Source organism: Protomyctophum parallelum (assembly GCF_964188405.1).
Source record: "Protomyctophum parallelum genome assembly, chromosome: 18".
Taxonomy (NCBI): Eukaryota; Metazoa; Chordata; class Actinopteri; order Myctophiformes; family Myctophidae; genus Protomyctophum; species Protomyctophum parallelum.
Genome location: NC_139716.1, coordinates 39,287,149 through 39,299,858, shown reverse-complemented (window position 1 = coordinate 39,299,858; position 12,710 = coordinate 39,287,149). Strand labels below are relative to the sequence as shown.

At 51.6% G+C, this 12,710-nt stretch overlaps 1 protein-coding gene across 1 annotated transcript in view; it reads left to right on the top strand.

Moving 5' to 3' along the window:
• Window positions 1-5,154: 5,154 nt before the first annotated feature.
• Window positions 5,155-12,710, top strand: part of LOC310875628 (neuropeptide Y receptor type 2-like) — a gene marked incomplete at both ends in the record, with an annotated part of 42,307 nt that continues 34,751 nt past the window's right edge. The window contains one exon of the mRNA XM_083788916.1: window positions 5,155-5,307. Coding sequence (XP_083645042.1) covers window positions 5,155-5,307 — 153 coding nt within the window. The remainder of the gene's footprint in view (window positions 5,308-12,710) is intronic.

Genomic DNA, 12,710 nt, shown 5'->3' with positions numbered 1-12,710 from the left:
CCCCTGTACACTGCGTTTAGACCCTCTCCGGTCCCCCTGTACACTGCGTTTAGACCCTCTCAGGTCCCCCTGTACACTGCGTTTAGACCCTCTCCGGTCCCCCTGTACACTGCGTTTAGACCCTCTCAGGTCCCCTTGTACACTGCATTTAGACCCTCTCAGGTCCCCTTGTACACTGCGTTTAGACCCTCTCCGGTCCCCCTGTACACTGCGTTTAGACCCTCTCAGGTCCCCCTGTACACTGCGTTTAGACCCTCTCAGGTCCCCTTGTACACTGCGTTTAGACCCTCTCCGGTCCCCCTGTACACTGCGTTTAGACCCTCTCAGGTCCCCCTGTACACTGCGTTTAGACCCTCTCCGGTCCCCCTGTACACTGCGTTTAGACCCTCTCAGGTCCCCCTGTACACTGCGTTTAGACCCTCTCCGGTCCCCCTGTACACTGCGTTTAGACCCTCTCCGGTCCCCCTGTACACTGCGTTTAGACCCTCTCCGGTCCCCCTGTACACTGCATTTAGACCCTCTCAGGTCCCCCTGTACACTGCGTTTAGACCCTCTCAGGTCCCCCTGTACACTGCGTTTAGACCCTCTCAGGTCCCCCTGTACACTGCGTTTAGACCCTCTCCGGTCCCCCTGTACACTGCGTTTAGACCCTCTCAGGTCCCCCTGTACACTGCGTTTAGACCCTCTCAGGTCCCCTTGTACACTGCGTTTAGACCCTCTCCGGTCCCCCTGTACACTGCGTTTAGACCCTCTCAGGTCCCCCTGTACACTGCGTTTAGACCCTCTCCGGTCCCCCTGTATACACTGCGTTTAGACCCTCTCAGGTCCCCTTGTACACTGCGTTTAGACCCTCTCCGGTCCCCCTGTACACTGCGTTTAGACCCTCTCCGGTCCCCCTGTACACTGCGTTTAGACCCTCTCAGGTCCCCCTGTATACACTGCGTTTAGACCCTCTCAGGTCCCCTTGTACACTGCGTTTAGACCCTCTCCGGTCCCCCTGTACACTGCGTTTAGACCCTCTCCGGTCCCCCTGTACACTGCGTTTAGACCCTCTCAGGTCCCCCTGTACACTGCGTTTAGACCCTCTCAGGTCCCCCTGTACACTGCGTTTAGACCCTCTCCGGTCCCCCTGTACACTGCGTTTAGACCCTCTCAGGTCCCCCTGTACACTGCGTTTAGACCCTCTCAGGTCCCCTTGTACACTGCGTTTAGACCCTCTCAGGTCCCCCTGTACACTGCGTTTAGACCCTCTCAGGTCCCCCTGTACACTGCGTTTAGACCCTCTCAGGTCCCCCTGTACACTGCGTTTAGACCCTCTCAGGTCCCCTTGTACACTGCGTTTAGACCCTCTCCGGTCCCCCTGTACACTGCATTTAGACCCTCTCAGGTCCCCCTGTACACTGTGTTTAGACCCTCTCAGGTCCCCCTGTACACTGCGTTTAGACCCTCTCAGGTCCCCCTGTACACTGCGTTTAGACCCTCTCCGGTCCCCCTGTACACTGCGTTTAGACCCTCTCAGGTCCCCCTGTACACTGCGTTTAGACCCTCTCAGGTCCCCTTGTACACTGCGTTTAGACCCTCTCCGGTCCCCCTGTACACTGCGTTTAGACCCTCTCCGGTCCCCCTGTACACTGCGTTTAGACCCTCTCAGGTCCCCCTGTACACTACGTTTAGACCCTCTCAGGTCCCCCTGTACACTGCGTTTAGACCCTCTCAGGTCCCCTTGTACACTGCGTTTAGACCCTCTCAGGTCCCCCTGTACACTGCGTTTAGACCCTCTCAGGTCCCCCTGTACACTGCGTTTAGACCCTCTCAGGTCCCCCTGTACACTGCGTTTAGACCCTCTCAGGTCCCCCTGTACACTGCGTTTAGACCCTCTCCGGTCCCCCTGTATACACTGCGTTTAGACCCTCTCAGGTCCCCTTGTACACTGCGTTTAGACCCTCTCCGGTCCCCCTGTACACTGCGTTTAGACCCTCTCCGGTCCCCCTGTACACTGCGTTTAGACCCTCTCAGGTCCCCCTGTATACACTGCGTTTAGACCCTCTCAGGTCCCCTTGTACACTGCGTTTAGACCCTCTCCGGTCCCCCTGTACACTGCGTTTAGACCCTCTCCGGTCCCCCTGTACACTGCGTTTAGACCCTCTCAGGTCCCCCTGTACACTGCGTTTAGACCCTCTCAGGTCCCCCTGTACACTGCGTTTAGACCCTCTCCGGTCCCCCTGTACACTGCGTTTAGACCCTCTCAGGTCCCCCTGTACACTGCGTTTAGACCCTCTCAGGTCCCCTTGTACACTGCGTTTAGACCCTCTCAGGTCCCCCTGTACACTGCGTTTAGACCCTCTCAGGTCCCCCTGTACACTGCGTTTAGACCCTCTCAGGTCCCCCTGTACACTGCGTTTAGACCCTCTCAGGTCCCCTTGTACACTGCGTTTAGACCCTCTCCGGTCCCCCTGTACACTGCATTTAGACCCTCTCAGGTCCCCCTGTACACTGTGTTTAGACCCTCTCAGGTCCCCCTGTACACTGCGTTTAGACCCTCTCAGGTCCCCCTGTACACTGCGTTTAGACCCTCTCCGGTCCCCCTGTACACTGCGTTTAGACCCTCTCAGGTCCCCCTGTACACTGCGTTTAGACCCTCTCAGGTCCCCTTGTACACTGCGTTTAGACCCTCTCCGGTCCCCCTGTACACTGCGTTTAGACCCTCTCCGGTCCCCCTGTACACTGCGTTTAGACCCTCTCAGGTCCCCCTGTACACTACGTTTAGACCCTCTCAGGTCCCCCTGTACACTGCGTTTAGACCCTCTCAGGTCCCCTTGTACACTGCGTTTAGACCCTCTCAGGTCCCCCTGTACACTGCGTTTAGACCCTCTCAGGTCCCCCTGTACACTGCGTTTAGACCCTCTCAGGTCCCCCTGTACACTGCGTTTAGACCCTCTCAGGTCCCCTTGTACACTGCGTTTAGACCCGAGACCACATTCTGCTTCTAAATCTGAAGAAAAACTCTGTTTCTATCTCAGTGGTTCCAGGGACCCCCCCGGCAGTCCAGTTCTCAACATTTTATATTTAATTAAAAGTGACGGATGCTTTGCAACGTTTGGCTCACCTACAGTGGTAATAATTACACTATTTTCCCTTTGGTGTTTCTTCCACGGCTCTTTAACCCATTCTGACCTGAGATCAGATTCACACGAGGTTTCCACTGGACACACACTGGTCTGATTAACCCATTCTGACCTGAGATCAGATTCATACGAGGTTTCCACTGGACACACACTGGTCTGATTAAAGTTGTAATGAGAGAAAAAAAAACGATTAGAAAAAGAAAAACATGCGTAGCATGCCACTTCGTCACTGTTAGTGTGTCCTTGAGCAAAGACTCTGAACTCCTAATTGCTCCCGATGTGCAGCTTGTTGCCTTGCACGGTTTCCTCCACCATTACGTGTATGAATGTGATGGAATCTGTTGGACATATGCTCAAAAGACAAATCATAATAATGAATAATGAGGCAACACAAGAATTCGGTATAAGGATTTTACTCGAGTAAGAAGACAGACTTACGTACACGAACCTGTTCATGTATGGAAACCCCAGTCTGGCTCCCAGAGTGACAAGAAACGACAGCTTATATAGCTCTCTCCCACACAGACAACCCCCCAACATATAGCCTCAAGGCATTCACCAAATGGAACAGTGACGTCATAAAACAAGCAGCACAGGGAACAACAGCACCAAACTGTAAAGGCCTATTCATAGTCTGGATTTTCGGTGGCGAGGTGACCACCGCTCCGGTGGTGATCTGACCACCGGAGCTGAAATAACGTTGAGCGGTGGTGAGTAAAAACAGAGAGAAGGGCTGGAGCGGTGGCGGTGGTTTGCTCTTCACCGCGGCTCGTGACGTCATGTTGTAGTTCGGTGGTCACCCCACCACCGTAAAACCAGACTATGTATGAGCCTTAACTTGGAGTATTATTAAATGTTTATCTCTAAATTTCCACGACAAATGTGTGCGAAGGGGTGAATGTAATGCACAATCTATGTAAAGCGCTTTGGATAAAAGTGCTATATAAATCATACTATATCATCAGCATACTATAACCCATTCTGACCGGGCACCCATTTTGGTGTTGGCATCATGTTATGCTTTAGCTATTTAAAAATAGCAGATCTACAAGCTCGTAGCGCGCCACCGAGTGGCGCGCTACGAGCTTGTAGGCGAATTCGAACGGAGTAATTGTAATAGTTTGGAACAATCCAAAATCTGTCAAAGAACAATATTTATGTAACTAAGAGATTCGCTGAGAGAGCGATATTTAATATACAGAGATTTAGAAGGAATAAGCAACATCGTGAGGCGAAAGTTCCTCTCCTTCCTTGTATTTTTCTCCTGCGGGCTGCGGAGTCCGGACAGTGGACAGGACTGTCAGGGAGAGTCGGAGAGCAGCAGAGGCTGACAGGCAGAGCTAGTAGCCAATGAAAAGACGGAGTAGTAGTTGCCAGGTTCGCGAATAGTAAGCGAGTCGTAGTGTGTGTTGAATGGCATTTGAATGGCATTTGTGGGCTTGTGAATGAATTTTCTCACATGTAATTTGTGCTCACTTGCATAGACCTGGCGAATTTAGCGTGGTGAAAGGGCAACAGTGTTCCGGGGGTGTGGGTGCTTCGGACGATAATGTTTGTAGTAAACAAATGCATTGGCGGCGTGAGTGTGGACGGGAGGCATTTTTGGTGGCAGTGCCAGTGCCAGTGTTTGGCGGGTGGTGTCGAGTGTTGCCGTTCGGCGCGATAGGAGGAGATAGCGTTGGAACACTGCGAAGGTAAGTGTGTGACGTCACTGCCGTGTGAGTGTGTGTGGGTGTAGTGTGTAAGATGGTGTTGTGGGTGTTGCAATAGCGACGTAGCTGTTGTGGCTTTGGGTTTCTTGCCATGTGTTGGGTACAAGTTTACAACTATTAAATTAGATAGCTGGTGTTAGATAAACATGGCTATTCTTCTAATTGGGGGGATTAGCAGTGCAGTAGCCTATCATTACAATGTATGTTCTGTTCTCCAATGTGTGTCCGTCCAGCTGACTGTCTGCCCTCTCTCTCTCTCTCTCGTCAGGCTGTGTGTGCAGAAAATGGCGCTGAATGTACAAGACATATGATTGGACATGGAAGCCGTCTCTCAAGCAAACGCCACACAGGACTACTCCTCATCCGGCGAAGACCCCAGCGACCCTGGTTTCCATGACTATGGCCCCAGTGTGGGGCCCCTGGGGGACTTTCCAGGCATCGAAGACCCCATCAAACTGCTGGGAGTACAAGTGAGGACAGCTGGATGGATGGATGAATGGATGGATAGATTACATGGATAGATGAATGGATAGACGGATAGATGGATGGATTGATGTATAGATGGATAGATGACTAAAACTAAGACAAATACCAAACTAGATTAAAATGTTAGGGAGGGACTAGTGCAGAAGGGATCCAGTACAACTGAAAGACAAGTCTTCGGAAAACAGCAGATCTACAAGCTCACAACATCATGTCGCGCTGCTTTTTTTCAGCATGCATCCAAGTGTAAAATCAGGCATTACATATAGTGTCCGACCCCGATCCGATCCCGGGCACCGCCATGCAGCGTACGGACTCCATCTCCCAGGGGTCTATAGTGCATTGTAACAGGGACAGACTCCATCTCCCAGGGGTCTATAGTGCATTGTAACAGGGACAGACTCCATCTCCCAGGGGTCTATAGTGCATTGTAACAGGGACAGACTCCATCTCCCAGGGGTCTATAGTGCATTGTAACAGGGACAGACTCCATCTCCCTATAGCGCATTGTAACAGGGATAGACTCCATCTCCCAGGGGTCTATAGTGCATTGTAACAGGGACAGACTCCATCTCCCAAGGGTCTATAGTGCATTGTAACAGGGACAGACTCCATCTCCCAGGGGTCTATAGTGCATTGTAACAGGGACAGACTCCATCTCCCAGGGGTCTATAGTGCATTGTAACAGGGACAGACTCCATCTCCCAGGGGTCTATAGTGCATTGTAACAGGGACAGACTCCATCTCCCAGGGGTCTATAGTGCATTGTAACAGGGACAGACTCCATCTCCCAGGGGTCTATAGTGCATTGTAACAGGGACAGACTCCATCTCCCAGGGGTCTATAGCGCATTGTAACAGGGACAGACTCCATCTCCCAGGGGTCTATAGTGCATTGTAACAGGGACAGACTCCATCTCCCAGGGGTCTATAGTGCATTGTAACAGGGTCAGACTCCATCTCCCAGGGGTCTATAGTGCATTGTAACAGGGACAGACTCCATCTCCCAGGGGTCTATAGTGCATTGTAACAGGGACAGACTCCATCTCCCAGGGGTCTATAGTGCATTGTAACAGGGACAGACTCCATCTCCCAGGGGTCTATAGTGCATTGTAACAGGGACAGACTCCATCTCCCAGGGGTCTATAGTGCATTGTAACAGGGACAGACTCCATCTCCCAGGGGTCTATAGTGCATTGTAACAGGGACAGACTCCATCTCCCAGGGGTCTATAGTGCATTGTAACAGGGACAGACTCCATCTCCCAGGGGTCTATAGTGCATTGTAACAGGGACAGACTCCATCTCCCAGGGGTCTATAGTGCATTGTAACAGGGACAGACTCCATCTCCCAGGGGTCTATAGTGCATTGTAACAGGGACAGACTCCATCTCCCAGGGGTCTATAGTGCATTGTAACAGGGACAGACTCCATCTCCCAGGGGTCTATAGTGCATTGTAACAGGGACAGACTCCATCTCCCAGGGGTCTATAGTGCATTGTAACAGGGACAGACTCCATCTCCCAGGGGTCTATAGTGCATTGTAACAGGGACAGACTCCATCTCCCAGGGGTCTATAGCGCATTGTAACAGGGACAGACTCCATCTCCCAGGGGTCTATAGTGCATTGTAACAGGGACAGACTCCATCTCCCAGGGGTCTATAGTGCATTGTACCAGGGACAGACTCCATCTCCCAGGGGTCTATAGCGCATTGTAACAGGGACAGACTCCATCTCCCAGGGGTCTATAGTGCATTGTAACTTCGGGTTACTTCAGTAACCTCAGTTGTATAAGTGACTCGAAGAAGAGAGTCATATGGGGTGCCGCCACCTGGTGGCGCAAAAGCACAGAAACTCTGCATGTACTCACGAACAATTCCATTGGATCGTGAACGTGAAGCTCACGGTGACCTCCCTAACCCCACCCACTCGGTATAAAACCGGGGGTTGGTCCCGTGAGCGTCATTCCTATCAATCTACCTTTCTGCCGCTGACAAAGCAGAAGGGCGTCTTGATGACTCTCTTCTTCGAGTCACTTATACAACTGAGGTTACTGAAGTAACCCGAAGTTGTCTTAAGTTCCTCTCTCGAAGAGAGTCATATGGGGATCATAACACTCCCGTATGATCACACCGGCTGATAGGACCGATCCACGGTCCACCTATCAAGAGACACACGCACGTCACCCTCAGGCGTGGCACGTGTATACTCCCGTAAGGAGGACAATTAAAGGCTACCTAGGTCCCTGACCAGGTAGAGCAAAGCCGATAGCGGGACAGACCAACCTGTCCGACTGCTATCAATCCCTACTAAGGAGCCGACAGCAAGCTGCCTCATGTGCCCGTGAAACGGGCTTGATGGCTAACCATCTCATAGAGCCACTCTAGGGAACGCTTATGCGAACATGGGGGCACTATGTACTGTCAATCACTGCGCTGCCGCACCCACGACCGCCTGGGCTAAGTCCCTGGGTGCCACGTCAAGATTATAATACGTGGCAAAGGTCAAGGGAGACGACCAACTTGCCGCTGCGCACACATCCTGGATGGGGACGCCCCGTGCCAAGGCCCAGGATGCCGCCATGCCCCTCGTGGAGTGAGCTTTTAACCCTTCAGGGAGCTCCACCACACTACTGGTGTAAGCCAGTTGTATAGCTTCCACAACCCACTGTGAAAGCCTCACCTTTGTTATAGGCTTCCCCTGCCACCTGGCGTGGGAGGCCCAAGAGACAAAGAGTTGATCTCCCTGTCTGAAGGGAGCTGTCCTGTCCCTGTTGACAGAGAATTTCCCATCACCTAAAGGTAATTTGAATACACTAAATAGTCTAGACAACCTTAGCTTGGAAGCTCTGAGCCTTGCTGTGAGAACAACAGAAATTAACACGTGGCTCTGTTTTCCTGGAGCCTCTTCTCACCTGTCCCCCCACCCCCCCTCTTCCTTTGTGTGTAAGCAAATGGTCCTTACATCTAGAGAGATTGTATTCACTTCTGGGTCCACCTTGTGGGTGGGACTAAACTGCCATATAAACTGTAACTCTGTGCTTGTATGGTTATGCTTGCCTGGGAGACCTGCCTGCGTGCTGCAGCATCCGTGTACTGCTGTGCACGTTAAATAAAGATCAACAAAGGGACCTTGCTTTCCTCCTGATTCCTCTTGACAGACCTTCAAGCCTGGTGATTCCTCACGCGTTTAGAGTGTGTAAAACTGCCATTTCATTTGGTGTCAAGAAGTGGGATCCTGTGTTGTCTGAGCTCCGGAAGATCAAGCCGACTGATTTATCCATCACGTCAACGAACGCCATCTACAGGAGAAGTCAAGGCTGCATCTACGGAGTTCAGCGCCAGGATTTTAACAAAACCCGTGGCTACACTGAAAACGGTGAGAATCTTCCAAATTTCAGACAATTGAAGAGCTAACTATAAATTCTAAGACCATATTTTGCCAACCTATCTATTGTAATAGTCAAGTATGCTTGATTCAAAATACAGCAGCAAGCCTAGCCTAAGAAAAGAGACCTTGCATTAAGCCAAGTTTGCAAACGCAAAGACACCTTGTTAACCTTGTTGAAAACAACATAAAGAAAACATAAAGATACAGCGTTTTGCATTAAGTCAAGTTTGTAAACACAAAGACACCTTGTTCAGATAAGAACATAAAGATATCGTGTTGCATTAAGTCAAGCTGTAGCACAAAGACTACCGTGTTACATAGACTAGATTGCTGTGTATGTATTGTAAAGCATTTATATTCCAGTATGGGTAATAAGAAAAGTGCGCCAGTGGCAGAAGACAAAGAAAGATGGTCTCCTCTCATGAGCGGGATGGTTGCAAAATATGGTCCAGAAGCATTAGACTGTCTTGATGAGTGGAAACAGATGGGGTTCCCAGAACAAGGCTCTTTAAGTATAAAAAAATTGCTTGACTTAGACCGACTACTAAGAGAAGCTGAGAAGAAAATGAGAAAGAAAAAGTCAGTTAAAACGCACAAACTTGACAGATGTGACCGCCACAGGAAAGTATTGTCAATGTGGATGGAGGAAGCACAATTTAGACAACGGGAGAGTCATATGAGGGAACTTCCAAACATAGATTCTTTGAGGGAAGAGAGCGGGCCACTGGCTCCTCAGAATTCTCCTTTGTCTCCTCCACAGCAGACCCTGGACCTGGGCTGCCTGGGCTCCATGCGGGCCGGTCAATCTGCCATCCAGCTACAACGGACGGCTGTGGCTCTTGCTGCGGGCCTGCAACCCTCTACTCCAGCAGCGGTCCTGATATCCGCTGCGCTCAGCCTATTGAAAACTGTTGCTGCAGACCTACAGCCCTCTACTCCAACGGCAATATTGGTGTCCACTGCGATCAGCCTTCTGGAGACTGTTGCTACGGGCCTACAGCCCTCGACTCCAACGCCAATCCTGGTGTCCGCTGTGCTCAGCCTTCTGGAGACTGTTGCGGCAGGCCTGCAGCCGTCTACTCCAGCGGTAATCCTGATATCCGCTGCACTGGGCCTATTGAAAGAGGCTCGACACAAGGAAGGCTCCGCTCGGTCCAATGACACTGCTAAGAGCCGACGTCCATCCTGCACTGGCATCCCTGGCCCAGAGCTGGCCAACAGTGACGATGCGGACACGACACGGAAACCACAGACCTTGCTTCCATCTGTGCATCCGTCCACCCCTGGCAGCCATGGGGGGACAGGGCCCCATCGCAGCAGTGTCATCATCACCCAGGGCAGCACACCGCCACATGAGCAGGGAAGAAGAGGGCCTGGGACAGCGAGACGCGCACAGGGTGCATCAGAACAGCCCATGGCGGAGAAACCTGTGGGTGATGCAGTGGCATGGGGAGCCGATGACATCCAGCCAGCTACGTACGTAGAGGAGACGGTGCCTGTGGGAGCCGGGAGTGCCTGGGAGAACCACGCGGACGGTCCACAGCCTTCAACCAAGAGGGAATCGTCAGACATCGAGGTGGGGAGAACAGAACCAGCAGGAGCAGAGCAGCCCGGGACCGGAGACAAGCCAGCGACAGACGTCGAGGGCAAGGGGACATCTCCTGTGCACAGCGCAGGAGGGCTGCTGACTACAAGGGCGGAGGCGGCAGGCGGCTGTCTAGAGACGGAGGCCCTGGATGGGCTGCTGACTACAGAGGCGGCAGGCGGCTGTCTAGAGACGGAGGCCCTGGAGCCTACCTACACGACCCTAATCGTCAAACCAGCGACGGACGTCGAGGGTGTGGCCAAGAATCTACTCGTTCAACAGGCGGTGGGAGAGGTGTACACACTTACACGCCCAGGGAAGGTTCCAGCGGGCCAACCAATGAAGGAGGAGATGACCGCAGTACCGGCAGTTGCGTTCCGTAAGTTTTTACACGCACTGTCAGAGTTGGCAGGAAAGGAGAGGTTCACGCCTCCATTTCTTAAATCTAAGGCCAGAAAGAAGCCTTTATTTTCCAATCCTGGTGGAAAGAAAAAGAAGGTGAAGTGGAAATGGACTTGGAGAGACACTTTTCGGAAGTCTGCTAAGGAGTACCATGTGACTTACCCACCATGAGACTCAACACACATACACACACACACCTCCCCCTATCAGACAGCCCAATTAAAAAGAAAAAGAAAAAAAGTGGGGGGATCACTCGACCGTATACCTGGAAAGAAAATATTGTTTGGAAATATGATGTTTTCTGTTTATTTGTTATGTTATAGTTTGCTGTGCTAAATACAGGTCAAATTGATTCAACAGGGTACTGTATTAGTATCATTTTTAGGGATTTATTGGTTTATTTGATTGCCTAGCCACGATTGTTAAACCCATGTGTCATTCTTTTGCTTAGCTCAAATATGTTACAAGTACTTCTATTTTTTATGTATTTTCTTCAAATGTATTATGATGTATTATTTTGATATTGATGGAAAATTCACAATTATTGTTTAATTAAGCTGTTGTTTAATTAACAAGAGGAAGGATTTGACAGAGAATTTCCCATCACCTAAAGGTAATTTGAATACACTAAATAGTCTAGACAACCTTAGCTTGGAAGCTCTGAGCCTTGCTGTGAGAACAACAGAAATTAACACGTGGCTCTGTTTTCCTGGAGCCTCTTCTCACCTGTCCCCCCACCCCCCCTCTTCCTTTGTGTGTAAGCAAATGGTCCTTACATCTAGAGAGATTGTATTCACTTCTGGGTCCACCTTGTGGGTGGGACTAAACTGCCATATAAACTGTAACTCTGTGCTTGTATGGTTATGCTTGCCTGGGAGACCTGCCTGCGTGCTGCAGCATCCGTGTACTGCTGTGCACGTTAAATAAAGATCAACAAAGGGACCTTGCTTTCCTCCTGATTCCTCTTGACAGACCTTCAAGCCTGGTGATTCCTCACGCGTTTAGAGTGTGTAAAACTGCCATTTCACTGTACAGTCTGATCGCCCTGACTGGACAGAGACAGTGTAGCCGCCTGTCCTCCTCTGAGGCAAAAGGCGGTGGGTGGAACGCCAAGAGCTCCACCGGGTCACGACCAGCAGGAAAGGCCTTTGGCTTGAAAGACAAGTTCGGCCTAACCGTGACCTTAGCGTTGTTACCACTAAACCTCATGCAGCTCTCATTGACTGAGAGTGCGTGGATGTCACTAGCACGCTTCGCAGTCGTCAGTGCGACCAGCAGCGTGGTCTTCAGCGAGAGAAACTTCAAATCCACTGCCTCCAGTGGTTCGAATGGCTCCTTCTTAAGCGCATACAATACCACCGTCAGATCCCAGGCTAGGACCAGGGATCTGGCAACCGGTCTAAGGTGTAGGACACCCTTCATGAACTGACGGATCAGCGGTTCTCACTCACCGGTCCGTTGTTCACACCTAAGTGGGAGGCGGATATCGCCGCCGAGTTGACCTCAACCGAGGACAAGCCTAGACCTCTGTCCAGGAATTCCTGCAGGTAGGTCCGGATGGGCCCCACCGAGGCCTGGAAAGGAAGGACCCCACCAGGCCTGGTCGAGCACCAACGTTCAAACAGCTGCCAAGCCGTGTTGCACCGGCGTCTGGTGGAGACTGTTCTAGCACTCAGAATAGTCTCTATGACATTCTGTGGCAGATCCGCTACCGCGAGCGGTGCCCCCTCACAGGCCAAACCCAAAGGTCCAAGTGCTGGGGGCGCGGGTGGAATATCCCGCCGTTGGCCTGCGTTAGCAGGTCGACCCTCAGAGGGAGTCGCCAAGGGTTGCGATAGAGGAGGGAAGCGATGTCCTGTCTCCAGGACCCCCAGGCCGGAGCCACCAGTAGCAGCCCCGAGCCCAAAACTCTCACCCTGGCTAGAACTTGTGGGATCAGTTCCAGCGGTGGGAAGGCGTAGAGTAGGCCCTGAGGTCACTGATGCGCTAAGGCATCCAGACCCAGAGGCGGCCT